The following is a 17139-nucleotide window of genomic DNA, read 5'->3' as shown; positions in this document are numbered from 1 at the left end:
ATTGCCTGAACCCGGGAGATGGAGGTTGCAGTGAGCTGAGATCGCACCACTGCATTCCAGCCTGGGCAACAGAGCGAGACTCATCTCAAAAAAAAAAAGAAAAGAAATTGCTGCAGCCAACCCCACTCTTCAGCAACCACCACCCTGATCAGTCAGCAGCCATCAGGAGGCAAGAACCTCCACCGGCAAAAAGATTAGGACTCACTGAGGTCAAGATGATCGTTAGCATTTTCAAGCAATAAAGTAGTTTTATTTTTATTTCTTCAAGGTTTAGGTTTTTCTTTTTTTTTTTTTTTTTTTGAGACAGGACCTTGCTCTGTCACTCAAGCTGGAGTGCAGTTGCATGATCTTAGCTCACTGCAGCCTCGAACTTCTGGGCTTAAGCCATCCTCCTGCTTCAGCCTCCTGAGTAGCTGGGAGTGCAGGTACATACCACTATGCCTGGCTATTTTTAGTTTTTGTAGAGGTAGGAACTCACTGTGTTGCCTGGCTATTCTCAAACTCCTGGGGTCAAGCCATCCACCTGCCCTGGCTTCCTAAAGTGCTGGGATGCCAGACGTGAGCCACTGCCCCTGGCCAATGTAAATTAAGGTGTATGCGTTGTTTGATAAGACATAATGTTATTGCACACTTACTGGGCTACTGTACAATGTAAACATAATGTTGATGTGTACTGGGAAACCAAAAGAGTCATGTGACTCACTTTATTGCAATATTCGCTTTATTGTGATTCTGCAGGAACTGAACCCACAATATATCTGAGGTCTGCCTGTACCTGTAATTTTTGAAAGTTAGCGTTTGCTAAAATGTGGGTCTAATTGCAGTCAACAATAGTATGGACCCAGACTCTCAAGGCTGAGTTGGCCTTAGGCCAATGGTGAATGCCATGCCAGAGAGACCATTTAGCAGCGCGGATTAATCGAGTAGCTGGGACTACAGGTGTGCGCCACCACGCCCGGGTCATTTTTGTATTTTTAGTAGAGATGGGGTTTCACCATGTTGGCCAGGCTGGTCTCGAACTCCTGACCTCGGGTGATCCGCCCATCTCAGCTTCCCAAAGGGCTGGGATTACAGGCGTGAGCCACTGCACCCGACCTGGATGTCCCAGCTCTTGCAGAGAGAGGATTTGCCTGCCTCTGCCTCTGCCTTTTTGTTCTGTCGGGGCTTTCTACAGATTGAATGGTGGTGCCCACCCTGGCGAGGAGGGATCTTCTTACTCAGTCCCCCGGTTCAGATGCTGGTCTCTTCCCAGGACACCCTCCCACACCCACCCAGAAATCATGTTTTCCCAGCTATCTGAGCATCCCTTAGCCCATCAAGCTGACATAAAATTAACCCTCAAGGGCTGAGAAGATGGACTCCAAAAATGGTTGGGGGCAGGGGGGCGGCGGTGGACTGTGGTTGAGAACATACCTGTGGGGAGAATGCTTCCCTTCCCTGAGTCAGGGACCAGATGACCTTTCCAGGATCCTTCCAACCCAGGACAAACGGCTTTGTCTCAGGTTCATCTCTCCTGAGAACTCATCCCCCCCGAGATTTGGACGCCTCAGCCAAATTCCTGCTGTTTACCTTCTTCTCTCAAGAAACAACACCCTGAGGATTGTTGCTTTCACTTCTTCGGACCCAAATCATGATTCCCCAGCCACATTTCTCAGTTGTCGAATTTGTGGAGGATGCTAGAAGCTTCTAGTGAGTTGCTTACAGATGATCCAACTGGTGGCTTACTAAAACATATCTTGGGCTGGGTGCAGTGGCTCACACCTGTAATCCTAGCACTTTGGGAGGTTGAGGCAGGGGAATCACTTGAGGTCAGGAGTTCAAGACCAGCCTAGCCAACATGATAAAACCCCATCTCTGCTTAAAAAAAAATATATATATATATATATTTATATGCATATATATATGTATGTGTGTATATATATGTGTGTGTGTATATATATATAAATTAGCTGAGCATGGTGGCACGCACCTGTAGTTCCAGCTACTCAGAAGGCTGAGGCACTAGAATTACCTGAACCCGGGAGGCAGAGGTTGCAGTGAGCCGAGATTGTGCCACTGTACTCCAGCCTGGGCAACAGAGCAAGACTGTCTAAAAAACAAACAAAAAACATATCTTGACAATGCCAGTCATCACTTTCCCACAAACGTTAAGATTCCAGGCACTCAGACTAGGTCGGAGTCCCCAACTCTAGCAGCTACTCCTGCTTCCTGGAGACCACCCCCCGCCCCGGCCAGATTCCTCCAGTGCCCCATGTTCATCCCCAGCCTCGCCCTGCCAGCTTCCTCGCCCATCCTTCCGATCACACAGTCTGTGGGGAACTAGCCCTAAAAGCGAGGCCCAGTATGTGTGGCTTCTCCTCCTGTGTGGGCAGGTGGTTGATGGGATTCTTTCTTCCCCCGCCTCCAGTGGGTTTCAGCTTCACGATGGCTGTTCAGAAGCATGAACAGATGCTGTCCCTACAGGAGAAGGGATGGCAAGTGTTGTCAGGAACCTGACCTTGAAGTGTACCTCCTTAATGGCCTGACAGCTCAGAGAGAATGACATTCCAGGGAGGTCTCCATGCTGCCGGCTGGGGACAGGAAGATGTCCTCTGCCTGGTGTGGCCACGAGCATTTGTACATTGCACTGTCCTTGTTCACCCACACCTCCTTAAACAGGCACCTTCAGATGTCCCTATGGCTCCCGGCTGCTTGAGCCGAATCTTTGTGATGGATCCCCTGACCTACACGCTTGCCCTCTGGCTCGCTCGCAGCTGTCCCTGACCTCACCCCTGCCATGATGTCACAGCTTAACAGCTCTGCTGTTCCCATGGCAACAGCCTGCTATGGGTAGCCAGCCAGGACAGAGGCCAGGCTGCAGGTGGAGGCGGGGAAGCGATTCCAGCCACCTTTGGTCAGTGGGCCCTTGAGACCACGGGTGGGGGGGGTCCAGGCTCTCTGTGTCTGCTCCCATCTGTGGTGAGGGTGGGGCTCTTTCCATGCCCAGCTGTTCAGTGAGGCTCCCAAGAGGGCCTCGGAGAGTGGGCCAAGGAGGGGCTCCAAGCCATGTGTTCATAAGACCCGTGGCAAAGTCCTTGCACCGCAGGGCTCCCCACAGGCAGTTTGATGGGGAGGAGGGTGAGGGAAGCTGGTGGGACTGGGTTGGAGATGAATATGGTTATTGGAGGATTTGTGGGGGGCGGTCTTCAGGAAGCAGGAACAGCTGCTGGAGTTGGGGACCCCTGACCTAGGCTGGGTGCTTGGGATCTTGAGGTTTGCAGGGAAGTGGTAATTGACGCTTCGAGGTATGTTTAATGAGCCACCAGTTGCATCAGCTGTAAGCCCCCCACGTGGGGAGCTGGCGTCTCAGCCGGGAGTTTGGAGGTCAGTCTGCCTCAGTGTCTGTCTCTGTGAAGCTGGTCGAGGGGAGGCCTGAGCCCGAGCTTGTCCTCAGAGGCCGCCTGCCCAACCATCTCTGCGCTGGAGAGCTGACCCAGCCCAGGGGACGGGTACACACAGATTCATGAGCTGCGGCCCCAGTATTCGGGTGAAAAAGCCTGCTGTGGGCCTAGCCGGGACTCATTCTAACATGACCCACCCACGCCCCAGGTGATGCTAACACGGCCAGTCCAAAACCCAGTGCAGGCTGGGCGTGGTGGCTCATGCCTGGAATCCCAGCACTTTGGGAGATTGAGGCGGGTAGATCACCTGAGGTCAGGAGTTTGAAACCAGCCTGACCAATATGGTGAAACCCTGTCTCTACTAAAAATACAAAAATTAGCTGGGTATGGTGGCGTGCGGGTGTAGTCCCAGCTACTCAGCAAGGCTGAGACAGGAGAGTTGCTTGAACCCGGAAGGTGGAGGTTGCAGTAAGCTGAGATCGCACTCCAGCCTGGGCAACATAGCGAAACCAAAACCCAGTACGGTGGCTTGGGACCCCCGTCCCCTCGCCGCCACCGGAACTTAGCTAAGAGTTGGGGAGAAGAGGGTGAAAACCAAGGCTCTGGCAGCACACAGGGTGTCATGGAGGGTATTTTTAGAGGCTAGAACTCAGAGAAACGGAGTTAAAAATGTTTCTCATGTTTGTTTTATCTGGGCTTGGCTTGGATGCCTCCAGTGATGGGCGTCTCACTACCTACCAAGTCAGCCCAATGATTTCAAGACAACCCTGGAGACAGTGCTTCCTGCCCCCTTGCCAGCTTCTGCTTCTCTGTAATGTGTTTTGGGTGGTCTAGCTTAGTCATCTGGAGACACACACAGTAAGTACCACCCCTCTTCCCCAAGCATTTCAGGTGCCTCTCGTGGTGACAAGCGCTGGCATCTCTAGATGGATGCTGCTGTCGTTATCATCCCCATCCTGAAGAGCAAACTGAGGCACCCAGAGTGAAGCAGCTTGGCCTAGGTCACGTAGTTAGTACCCTTAAGCACCATACTCTGCCATTCTACATTTTTCTATCCTTTGCAAACACCCCTGCCCCACATCACCTCCTTTGGTTTTTCTTCCTAGGACCTGTTTATTTCATTCTCCTCCTGAACTCCAAGCCTGCGGCCTCTTCTCCCCGTCCTTACCGCCCTCCTCCTCTCCCGAGAACTGTCCAGGAAGACACACCTCTCCCTCATTCAGATTTGCTCCTTGTTCTTCAACCTGTGCATCTCCTTTAGGCCTTGAACATGTCTTCATAGGTTTATTCCTGATTATTTCATCACAGTTTTATTGATTTTGAAACTTTATCCCATGACATGATCAAATTGGCCGTTTCTAGAGCACAGGCACTTCATAGCTGTTTACGGTCATTTAGCTCCACATCTGCCCGTTGGTTCCTCACGCGTGTAATCCAGCACCACGTGGCTATCTACGCTGAGCTCTGGGCATTTCCTGAGCCTTCCCGGGAGCCAGACTCCGTTCTCGGCGCTTCACACGGGCCGTCTCATCTGATGCTGTGGCATCCTGTAGGGTGGGAACAGGCAGTGCCCGTGGACGTGGCGTTGTGCCCGCTGGCATCCTGGGCACCACAGCGTGCCGCTTTCCCACTGCATTCTAGCACGGCCAGGTGAGGTCTGGCCAGCTGGGCTGCACCATTCGTTTGTGTGTTAGAGGTATTTCTGTTCCCGTAGGGGACAGTCACGTTGGCCCTTCTGGTGACCCAGCGTCTTTTGTACCCTGTGCTGCTCCATACACCCCCTCTGTACCTGCATAGTTGGATTTAGGGACCTACATATAAGTTTGAGATGTATTCCCATTCCCTTTTATTGTGTAAGATTCGGTCAGGTGTGCAAGCTGGTAGAACCTAGGCTAGAGTCTAACAACAATTTTCCACCTTCCCCATGGGTCATCTGTATCTAGTGTTGAATTGATAAGGTCAGGTGTGCAAGCTCAGGCCGTGGTCCTGTGGAAGAGCCCACCACCACCTCAGACTCTACTTACTTTATTAAAAAACTTTTTTTTGAAACTGCATCTTGCTCTGTTGCCCAGGCTAGAGTACAGTGGCACAATCTTGGCTCACTGCAACCTCTGCCTCTTGGGTTCAAGCGATTCTCCTGCCTCAGCCTCCCAAGTAGCTGGGATTACAGGCATATACCACCATGCCTGGCTAATTTTTTGTATTTAGTGGAGACGAGGTTTCACCATGTCGGTCAGGCTGGTCTTGAACTCGTGTCCTCAGGTGATCCGCCCACCTCAGCCTCCCAAGGTGCTAGGATTACAGACATGAGCCACCACACCCGGCCACAAAAACACAATTTTAATAGGCTTGTTTGTGTGACTGCTGTCAGACATACAGTTACGAGCAGGGAGGGGAGGACACAGGAAGCTCTAAAAAGGTGACTTAAAAAACCCAAATTGCGTTCCAGGGTCACATAGTTTATGGGACCTCTGTTCTCTACATTTTAAAAGCCCTCGAGGGATTTCCTATGTTATCATTCCAAAGGCAATCCAAAGTTTCCCCCAAAGAAGGTCAAATTACATATTCTACGTAGGCTCCATAGACAGAGAAATGTCTAACTTTCCATGTGAAAGGGTAAGCCCTAATTATATGGAAATGTTCTCTCTTTGGCCGATGCCAGCTAATGGGAGCCCTTCTATAGCTATTTTTATGTTTCCAAGACAAAGCGCTCGACTGTGTGTCCCGGGTGCTGGGCTTCTGGAGAAAGGGAAGAGCGTTCTCTTTGTTCCCTTGGAGGGTTGGGGTGTCCTGGGGGAGTGGGAACAAGGCCTGGGCTGGGGACATGTGGGTAGGATGGGGAAGGGGGTGTGTCCATGTCACGAGGAACCCGCATGAGCACGGTCCAGGCGCTGCTGGGTGTGGGGCGTTTGGGGATGGCCAGGAGCCCTGCCAGCCCTGTCTGGTGTGCGGCGCTACAGGCTGGGGTGGGTCCCAGGGGAGTCAGGGCGAGCTGCTTGACCGTTCTCAAGCCTCTAGGCCCAGAGATTGCCAGGCTTTGGCAGGGCAGCTGGTGAACTGGCCGCATTCCTGGGCCCCTCCCGCAGGGGCTGGGATAGGATCTGTCAGGGGCGAGGCCCAGGAATCTACCCCTTCACTAGTAGCTCAGCTGATTGTGATGCCCGTGGCTGTGGGTTGCACTCAGACTTGCTGGTGTGGACAGCAGGGAATCACACGGGGGCTGCTGAAATGTAACCAGGCCGCTCAGATGGCGCCGGGCCGCAGTGCAGGAGAGGACGGGGTACAGGCCTGAGGGTCGGGGCAGAGAGGCTGACTGGGGAGGCTTTTAAGGGCCTCAGGTGAGAGATGATCAGGGCTGAGCTGCTGGCAGGGGAGGAAGGCAGAGCAAGATGCAGCATCCTGGAAAAGATGGTTTGCCGGGGTCACAGTACTCCAAGTGTGGTCCCCCAGACAGCACAGACAGCAGCAGCAGCATCCCTGGGAGCGCTTTAGAGATGCAGAGTCTGGCGGGGCGCAGGGGCTCACGCCTGGAATCCCGGCACTTTAGAGATGCAGAGTCTGGCGGGGCGCAGGGGCTCACGCCTGGAATCCCGGCACTTTAGAGATGCAGAGTCTGGCGGGCGCAGGGGCTCACGCCTGGAATCCCCGCACTTTAGAGATGGAGTCTCTGGCGGGCGCAGGGGCTCACGCCTGGAATCCTGCACTTTAGATGCAGTGTCTCAAGGGCAGGGGCTCAAATTCTCGGGAATCCCAGCACTCTTGTGGGAGGCCAAGTGGGTGGATCACTTGAGGTCAGGAGTTTGAGACCAGCCTGGCCAGCCTGGTGAAACCCCATCTCTACTAAAAATACAAAAATTAGCCAGGCGTGGTGGCGTGTGCCTGTAATCCCAGCTACTCGGGAGGCTGAGACAAGAGAACTGCATGAACCCAGGAGGTGGAGGTTGCAGTGAGCTGAGATTGCACCACTGCACTCCAGCCTGGGCAACAGAGCAAGACTCTGTCTCAAAAAAAAAAAAAAAAAAAAAAGAAGAAGAAGAAGAAGAAGAAGAAATGCAGAGTCTTGGGCCCAGACTATTGAATCAGAGCCTGACTTTTAACAAGACTCAAGCAGCACCATGGCCGGGTCTCAGCCTTCTGCACATGTTGACCAATCAGGTACTCAAGCAGAAAGATGGGGATGGTCAACGTGATGAACTCAGAGGCACCAACCGTGGTGTCCTGGGTCAATGCACACAGAATGCACGCAGGCCCCTTGCAGGCCTTCCCACCCATCAGAAGCTCAGTACACCTGCCAGAGTCCCAGGAGGGCCAGGGAGGTCACAGGTCGTGTGAGGCCAAGCACAGTCTGAGCAGAGTCTCCTTGTGCTGTGGAAGTGGTTTCCAGCTCTGACCTCCCTGGGCGGCAGGCTAGGAGACTGGATCAGGGGCCTGCCTGCTCGGCCTGGAATCCCTGCTGCCCCGATTACAAGCTGTGTGGCCTTAGGCAAGTTACTTAACCTCTCTGAGTCTCAATTTCCCTGTCAGATTGTGCGGATAGGAACAGGCCTCACCTCCTATGGTGAGATGGTGAGATGGCGAGAGATGTGTGTGAAATGCCGGAAGAGTACGAAACCCTGTGGGTCTGCGTGTTGATCAGCGTGATGTCTGGATTCAAACCCAGCTCCTCCGTGTAAGCTGGGAAAGTTATTCAGCCACTCTGAGCTTTTGTTTCTTTTCGTGGGCTCAGAGGGGAAAGCAAGGAGAGCGGGGGGTGGCAGGGACAAGGTTTCATCTGATGGTATCATGGGGGAAGTCACTTCCTGAATGATGGAGCTGTTTGTCAGTTTCTGGAGTTTATCCCAAAGATCTCTGCCCAGATGTTTTAAGTTTGTACCCATTTCCGTGTCTCCAGGAAAACTGACACAGCAGCCCCACTGGCTCCTGTTTTCACACTCACGCCCCGGATCATTTTGTGGTGACTCTAGCCAAGAGTATGGCCTGTGTCGTGTCTGTTACAGGCCGAGGTGGGAAGAAAAGGTCAATCTGGAGGGGCCAGTTCATGCCTTGAGGAGGAGAGAGGCACTCTGAGTCCTGCCATTGTCCTCAGGGACGGCCAGGCTTGCCGTTGTCCCCTATGTCTGTTGGGGCGCCTTCTCCTGGGGATGTGATGTCTGCGTTAATTTTGGGGTGTCCAAGTGTACCAGGCTAGTATGCCATTGAGAGTCACCCACCATGGGCGGATTCACCCATTCCCGTCATGGTGCCTGGGGCTCCAGCAGCCTCATCACAACACAGCCTGGTAGTTGGAGGGCCTGAGCCTTTGCCATGACTGCCCCTGCTTAGCCGCAGGACTGCGCACCTGTCGGGGACTGGGGTGGGCAGGCCACTCTCTCACAGGCCCACCCCAAGGCTCCAGATGGGCATGTGCATTGTTCAAACACCGTCACACCTTGGGGGTGTGAGGGGGCAGCGTGAGGCAGACGAGAGAGGCGGAGGTCTCACAGTGAACCACAGGACCTGCTATCCTGCAGCTGGGACGCAGGCCTGTCTCACCGTGGAGCCCCCATTCTGGGGGCCTCACACTCCCTACGACTGTGATGCTTGTCCCCCACTCTGCCCTGATGCCACAGGAGTGCATGGCAGGCCTGGAGTCGCCTTCGGAGCGGGGTGAGAAGGCCAGCGGGGGGCAGGGGGTGCTGTCTGGGTAGAGGGTCCCTGGGTGAGGACCGCCTGGGCTGAAAAGCTGTCTGAGCGGCCGCCCAGGGAAAGGTGAGCTGCTTGGACGTCATTCTCAAGCTGTAGGCAAGAGGTTGCCTGACTTTGGTGAGAATCACTGGAATCTGGTGGCTGAGCACATTCCTGGGCCCAGGCGCTGGGATCAGATCGGTCTGGGGTGGAGCTGCCATGGACTGGCTCCTGCAGAAAGCAAGAGAGGAGAATGGGCCCAGTGTCCACTCCGCTCTGTGGGAGGCCGTGGTGCCGTCCGGAGGCCAGATTGGTGTCCACTCGCCTTCCTGTCTGCTACTCTGAGCGCGGCTTCTGTGGAGCGGGGAGCTGTGGTTTCCCCTCGTGGTTGAAGGCAGCCAGCGGAAGGCAGGCTTGTCAGCTCTGGGGGGCAGGACCTGAGGGCATTGGGGGAGTAGAAAACCCCAAAGCAGCCCAAGATGCTCAGAACACTTGGAGGATGTGGAGGACAGAGGTGTACCAGGACCCCTGCCCCTTCCAGAATATTCTAAGCAACCAGAGAGGGCAGGTGCCTCTGGGAGGGGAGCTGTAGCGAGGGCCCTGATTGGAACCATGGCTCTCTTCCTTGGCAAGTATCCTGCCAAGGGCATCCGACGTCCTGTCTGGCAGGGCTGGAGAGACTCTGGGCGGCCTGGAGATCAGGCCAGGCATCAAAGGCAGAGGCAGGCGTCCCAGCAGGCTGTGTAACAGGTGAACCGCTGTTTCTCCTTGGTCATCTCGGGCTCAACTAACACTCAGTTACCATCCCTGCCAGCGCCTGCACGAGTCCACGTGAGACCCTGCCCTCTGCCTCAAGTTAGTGAGTTGGGAGGGTCTCAGAGGGGAGAGCAAGGAGAGCTGGGGCAGCAGGGACGAGGTTGCATCTGATGGTGTCAGAGTGGGGATCAATTCCTGAATGATAGAGCTGGCTGCAATTTTCTGGACTTATCCCAAGGATCTCTGCCCAGATGTGTTAAGTTTTTACCCGTTTGCGTGTCTCCAGGAAAACTGACGTTGCTTCATTGGGATGCCTGTGCCAGTGGGGCTGGCACAGGGTGCACTGAGGTCACTGAATGGGCTGGGGGCACTTCCAGAGCAGGGGAGACTTGTCCAGGTTTTACTAATTGTTGTTAGTTGACAAGGGGTGTGAGCCAATGGCCCTTGGCACAGAAATAGACTGTGAAGCTCGGGGCCTCCAGGCGCCTTCCGAGGCACACAGAGGGACATTCACCTGCCCTGACCTCACTCCACCTAATCGGACATCCCCATGGCCGTTCCTGGTGGTCTTTGGTGTCTGAGGCCGGCTCCTCCGTGTGAGCTGGGAAAGTTATTCAACCTCTCCAAGCTTTGGTTTCTTTTCGTGGACTCAGGCCTTCTCTTGCTTATAGACCTAGGACTGGAATCTCTGGGTCATAGGCTAAGTCTGTGTTTCCCTTTTTAAGAAACTGCCAGACTGTTTTCCAAAGTGGCTGCACCATTTTCCATTCCCACCAGCAGTGTGCACAGGGCTCCAGTTCCTCCCCCTCCTTCCTCACCCACAGTTGCTGTTGTCTGTGTTTTTGACGATCGCCGTCGGAGTGGACGTGAGGTGGCAGGACACTGCAGAGTCAGCGTGCGTTTCCCTAAAGACCGCTGCCGTTGAACATCTTTTGTGTGCTGTATTAGCCATACATCTGTGTTCTTTGGTGAAATATCTATTTAAATCCGTTGCTGATTTTTATTTTTATTTATTTTTGAGACAGAGTCTCACTCTGTCGTCCAGGCTGGAGTGCAATGGTGCGATCTCAGCTCATTGCAACCTCTGCCTCCCGGATTCAAGCAATTCTCCTGCCTTAGCTTCCTGAGTAGCTGGGATTATAGGTGCACGCCACCACACCCGGCTAATTTTTGTATTTTTAGTAGAGACGGGGTTTCACCATGTTGGTTAGGCTGGTTTCGAACTCCTGACCTCAAGTGATCCGCCCGCCTCAGCCTCCCAGTGTGCTGGGATTACAGGTGTGAGCTGCCACACCTGGCCTTCTTTTGCTGATTTTCAAATGGGATTATTTGCCATCTTACTGGGTAGTAAGAGTTGTTTATATGTTCTGGATTCAAGTCTTCTGTTGGATATATGATTTGCAAATATTTCCTTCCAGTCCGTACTTTGTATTTTCACTTCACTTTTGGTATCTTTTGAAGCACAAAGGTTTTATTTTATTATTTTTTATTTTTTATTTTGATGATGTTCAGCTTATCAGTTTCTTCTTTTATTGGTTGTGCTTTTGGTCTTGTATCCAAGAAATCTTTGCCTAACTCAAGGTCATGAATATACATCTACGTTTTCTTCTAAGCGTTTATAGTTGTAGATGTTACATGAAGGCTATAATCCATTGTGAGTTACTTTTTGTATATAGGGTGAGATAAGGCTGTGAATTCCCATTTTTTGCCTGTGGATATCCAACTATGCCAGCATCATTTGTTGTAAAACAAAAACCCATTCTTTCTCCACATTAAATTGCCGTGGCACCTGTGTCAAAAATCTCAATCATTGCATTTAAGGGCCCAGCTTTCTCTCTCCCTCTCTCTCTTGATCATCATGGTGGTTGGCAGACTGCCTCAATATCATATTAACCACTATTCTAAATGTGTGATCTGATTTACCAAGAGGTGCAAGGACCTCCCACTAGAAGACTTAAGTCAAAGCCTGCTGCAATGTGACCACCTGAGGTTGGTCAAAGGTGTTGGGGTTCGTCCGAGCAGCAGAGGGCCTGTCTCTGCCACTTACCAGCTGTGTGATCTGGGTTAAGCATCTTCATCTCTGCCTGCCTCAGTTTCCCTGTCTGTAAACCGGGGGGGGGGGGGGGGTAGGAGCTTCATATCTCAAAGGATTACTGTAAAAAAGATGAACAGATACATGGCAAGTGCTCAGAGGGGAGCCTGCACGGTTAATGTTAGCTGTAATACAGATGCAGTATTTTCTGACTCCTGCAACTACGTTTGACTCCAAATGCTTAGCCTGGTTCCACATAGACTAAGATGAAAGAAGGGAAGGGGCAGTGGAGGGGGACTCCATATCGACTGTGACTGTCCCTTAGCCGTTCCTGCAGCTCACAGATCTGGCTGTTTCTGGCATCACCTGCCTGGGGCAACAGACACAATCCCATACTCTTTATGCAAATGTCCCTCCTTTCCTAGGAAGGCCTGACAAAGCATGGGTCCCTTCCTGATGCCAAAGAGAACTGGAAGAGTCCTTCTCTGATCATTATAAAAGGAAAGAGCTGGGAATCATGAAAACAGAGCTAACACCAGCTTCTCCTCCTCTCTGTTTGGTTTCTTTTTTTTTTTTTTTTTTTTTTTTTTTTGAGACGGAGTCTCGCTCTGTCGCCCAGGCTGGAGTGCAGTGGCCGGATCTCAGCTCACGGCAAGCTCCGCCCCCCGGGTTCCCGCCATTCTCCTGCCTCAGCCTCCCGAGTAGCTGGGACTACAGGCGCCGCCACCTCGCCCGGCTAGTTTTTTGTATTTTTAGTAGAGACGGGGTTTCACCGTGTTAGCCAGGATGGTCTCGATCTCCTGACCTCGTGATCCGCCCATTTCGGCCTCCCAAAGTGCTGGGATTACAGGCTTGAGCCACCGCACCCGGCCTCTGTTTGGTTTCTACTGGATTCAAGTATCAGACATGCATGCACACATACATACCTGCATGCCCCACACGGACACATACACATACACACACTGACACGCACACATACACATACCTGCACACCCCCCTGTACACACAGTTGTGCAGACATGATCACAGAAACATAAACAGATATGCACATGCACACACCCCTGCACACACACCCTTGCACACACACCCCTGCGTACACATGCACACACATCCCTGCACACCCCTGCACACACACACTTCTACACACACATCCCTGCACACACACCCCTGCACACACATGCATGGAGACACACCCCTGCACATCCCTGCACACACACCCCTGCACACACACCCCTGCACACACATGCACACAGACCCCTGTACATACATGCACACACATCCTTGCACACACCCCTGCACACACATCCCTGCACACACACACTCCTGCACACACGCATTCCTCCACACACCCCTGCTCACACACACTTCCACACACACATGCACACACACCCCTCACACACATGCACACACATCCTTGCACACACACCTGCACATCCCTGAACACACACCCCTGCGCACACATCCCTGCACACACACCCCTGCACACACATTGCATGCACACACACCCACACATACCCCTGCACATGCATGCACACATGCTCACACACACCCCTGCACATGCATGCACACACACGCAGCCCTGCACACACACATGCTTGGCAGGCTCCTCCCTCCTCCGTCTCTTCCTCCTTTCCTTTATAAGCAGTTCTCCCTCCAGAGGCCCAGACTTCCTCTTTCACATCCACCTGCTCTTCTGAATATTTGTTTCCAAGGGCTGCCCTTTGCACCCCTTCACCCCTACCTGAATCCTAACACTTGCCCCTTAGGGTGGGATTCTCCGTCTTGGCACTGCTGACCTCTCTGGCTGGGTTATTCGCTGTCTTGGGCAGCCCTCCTGTGCAGTGTGGGGTGTTTAGCAGCCTCCCTCGCCTCCACTCAACTGCAGGCCAGGAGCACCTCCTCCCTGCATTTGTGACAATAGAAAATGTCTCCAGACATTGCCGATGTCCCCTGGGAAACAAAACCATACTCTGTTCAAAACAGCTGCCCTGCAGGCTCTTGTCAAAAGTGTGCAGGACAGAAATTGGGAGGCTGAGAGTGGGCCCTGGCGGGCACGGGTCAGGAGAACTCGGAGGGGCACATTTTGCAGCCTGTTCCCACAGTGAGAATCCCGTGTGCTTGTCTCCAGGGCTTTGCTCACTCTCCTGGGAGCTCCGGAAAGCTGCACTGGTGCTCCCTTCCTCGTAGGTTTGCTGTGCAACAGTCGTGGCTTCTGTGGCTCCTCAGGCCCGGTGTCGCCCCTTGAACCCTCCACTCTTGCTCCAAGCACCTTCCCTGGGAAGCTGCATCTGCCGGGTTCGCAGACAGGAACAGAAACATGGACGGAGCCACGTGGCTGAGCCTCTGTCCTGATAACGAAGCCCCGCTTTGGAGGAAAAAGCACAAATTGCTACAAGCCCGGGGCACAGGCGACCTCGCTCTGCAGAGAAGAGCGGATGCCAAGCTGTGGAAAAGCTACCAGCTCCAGCGCTTGGCTGAGGAGTTGGGGAGAGGGTGTCGGGAGGCACGGTACCTGCACGTCGGAGGCCTGGACCGACTGCAGTCAGCGCGTCTGTTAGGCTGGGGAGGAGGACGGGCCAGGGAAAATGAGCCCGCCTCAGAGGGGCCCGTCCAGCGGAGATCAGCCAGGCCCCCAAGGGCCAAGGAGAAGCACAGAGCGGCCCCTAGTGAAGAGAGGAGTTGCAGGGAAGAGTTGGGCCAGCAACACCCCAGGCATTCCAGGCCCCGGAAGACAGCAGCGAGCCCAGAGAAACCACAGACTACAAAAGCCATGGGTCAGACGAATTCTCACCTGGCCCTGCCTGAGAAGAGAAAGGGAAGGCGAGAACCTTCGACCAAGGCCGGGGGTGGCCGCGGTGCCATCCACCCTCGGAGGAGCAGGGGGCCGGACCTAGAAAGGCCAGACCCACTCGTGGCTGCTGTGGGAGAAATCAGGCGTGTGGAGGGAAAAGAGAAAGGAACAGCTCGGGCGGGGAGGAGGCCACTGGGACAGGGGGCAGTTGGCTTTGTTCCAGCCCTGACCAGTTGCTCTCGGGGACAGAGTCCAGAGGGGAAGCTGAGAGACCTCGGGCAGCTGTGGCCAGCTGGTGCCAGCCACAGAAGGGAAGCCGTGTCCCCAGCATCTCAGTGCACGCTCCGGGAGAAGAACAAGTGGCAGAAAGAGCTGGAGTTGGCCTTTGAAGAGTTGTTTAATATAAACAGAAAGCTGAAAAAACACCTGCGCTTGTACCTGGCACTGAAGCCCAGGATGGACCAGAGCCCCGGGGAAGAGCATGCCTTCTCAGAGATGCAAGAATGTGGCGCTGAGACCCCAAGAGGGAAGAAAACAGCAGACGCAGAGATGCTGCCCGCCGGGGAACCCAGGAGCCTAGCGGAGGAGGTGGAGCAGCAGGCAGCGTCCAAGACCAACTTGAAAACGTTAATGGGCAAGGTCAAGCCCACGTTTAGAAATGGAAGTCAAACATTGTCTCCTGAGGCAGGTATATTTTTCAGTGAAGGGGACTCATTATTGTATAGCACTGAATCTGGACAAGAGACCCCCAAGCTGGGAACGCTGGCAGAGGGCTCCCTTCAGCTCCACCTTCAAGACCAGACAGACAGAGCAGGTTCAACGGCATCCAGGCAAAGGCAGAAAGCAGAGATGGAGCAGAGAAGACAAAAACAACTGGAATCGCTTGAACGAACGGAACACCCGGATATGAGCTTGGAAATCCACTACAAGGCTGAGTTAGAAAAAGAGAGGAGGGAGCAAAGAAGGGCTCGACTGGCGCATCTGAAGTCCTCCTCCACAAGAGCCCGGGAAAGGGAGAGAGGATCTGAGCTCAGCACCACTTCCCCATCGGGCACCAGCCTCGCCGACGACGACTGGCACAGTCAGATGATCCGAGACCAGCAGCAGCAGATTTTAGAGCAAAACAAGTTGCACAAGCAGTTTCTTGAAGAAGCCAGGAAACGCTTGCAAGAGTTCCAGAACATATGCTAAACGCAAGAGGCCCACCCGGGGTAAATACATCATTGATAATGGTAATGCCAGAGCTGATACCCGAGTCTCTAAGATCTGTGTTTGCGTCATTGCCTCAGAGACTATTAGGCTTCTTTAAAATGGGCAGTCTGGGGCCAGTGCAGTGGCTCACGCCTGTAATTCCAGCAGTTTGGGAGGCTGAAGTGGGCAGATCACCTGAGGTCAGGAGTTCGAGACCAGTCTGGCCGACATGGCGAAACCCCGTCTCTACTAAAAATACAAAAATTAGCCGAGCATGGTGGCATGTGCCTATAATCTAAACTACTCAGGAGGCTGAGGCAGGAGAATCACTCGAACTCAGGAGGCAGAGGTTGCAGTGAGTCGAGATTGCACCACTGCACTCCAGCCTGGGTTACAGAGTGAGACTCGTCTCAAAAAAAAAAAAAAAAAATGGCAATCTGTCATACCGACAGATTGAGATGGAGTCTCACTCTGTTCCCCAGGCTGGAATGCTGTAGCGCAGTCTCAGCTCACTACCCCTGCCTCCTGGACTCAAGCGATTCTCCTGCCTCAGCTTCCCAAGTAGCTGGGATTACAGGTGCCTGCCACCACGCCTGGCTAGTTTTTTGTATTTTTAGTAGACACTGGGTTTCACCACGTTGGCCAGGCTGGTCTTGAACTCCTAATCTTGTGATCCGCCTGCCTCAGCCTCCCAAAGTGCTGGAATTACAGACTTGAGCCACCGTGCCCGGCCTAGTCTTGCCTTTAAAACGAAGTCCCATTTGGGAAACCACCTATATACAAGAATAGGAACCTGTGTGGGTTTCAGTGGGTGTGTCTAGCCCGTGTACTGCGGATGCATCTCCCAGAGCTGATCATGCCACTGCACTCCGGCTTGGGGGACAGTCTGTTTTCAGGGGCCACAGGCACAGATGGAGATTCCAGGTTATTTAAGCCCTTCAGATGTTTTAGCCAAATAAACACTGGCCTTTCAGGGGCACCCAAGGTCAGACGGGCACAATTTCAGGAGACAGATCACTTGGTGCTTAGCCACGGGCTGAGACATTAACAGAGACTGAACCAAAGTTAAAACCTCTTAGTCTTTCTAAGTGACAGAACCAGCATTGTTGAAATAGCACATCACGTAATACATTCTTATAACTTTAAGAGAAAAGAGAGAGAGAGGACAGAAAAGAGAAGATAGGCAACCCTCGCCCCACTGGGTGACTCCCTCTGGGACTGGCAAGGGTGTGGGCACCTGGGTGTTTGATCAGTTTCCTCCCCGCTAGCTTTGCCACCGACCTGGCATCCACCACGGCCACGGAGACCTCACACTGGGTAGCTTC

General features: G+C 53.4%; 2 protein-coding genes across 3 annotated transcripts in view; both read left to right on the top strand.

Moving 5' to 3' along the window:
- Window positions 1–17139, top strand: part of TIMP2 (TIMP metallopeptidase inhibitor 2) — a 71828-nt gene that overhangs the window by 17477 nt on the left and 37212 nt on the right. The window contains exon 1 of one of the 2 annotated variants that reach the window (XM_009191371.4): window positions 2872–2893. The exons of the other annotated variant lie outside the window; for it this stretch is intronic. The gene's annotated coding sequence lies outside the window, so the exon portion shown is untranslated. Of the gene's footprint in view, window positions 1–2871; window positions 2894–17139 lie in introns of those variants that run through there. 2 annotated transcript variants of the gene reach the window in all.
- CEP295NL (CEP295 N-terminal like) lies at window positions 2942–15871 on the top strand. Its single transcript, XM_017951037.2, is given in 4 exon segments — window positions 2942–4238; window positions 14020–14038; window positions 14040–14088; window positions 14091–15871. Coding segments are annotated over 4 exon segments (1836 nt in total). The 5' UTR covers window positions 2942–4194; the 3' UTR covers window positions 15815–15871.

The sequence above is a fragment of the Papio anubis genome, chromosome 17, assembly GCF_008728515.1.
Source record: "Papio anubis isolate 15944 chromosome 17, Panubis1.0, whole genome shotgun sequence".
Lineage (NCBI taxonomy): Eukaryota > Metazoa > Chordata > Mammalia > Primates > Cercopithecidae > Papio > Papio anubis.
Note: the sequence above shows the minus strand (reverse complement) of the source record. Positions and strands in the feature narration are given on the sequence as shown.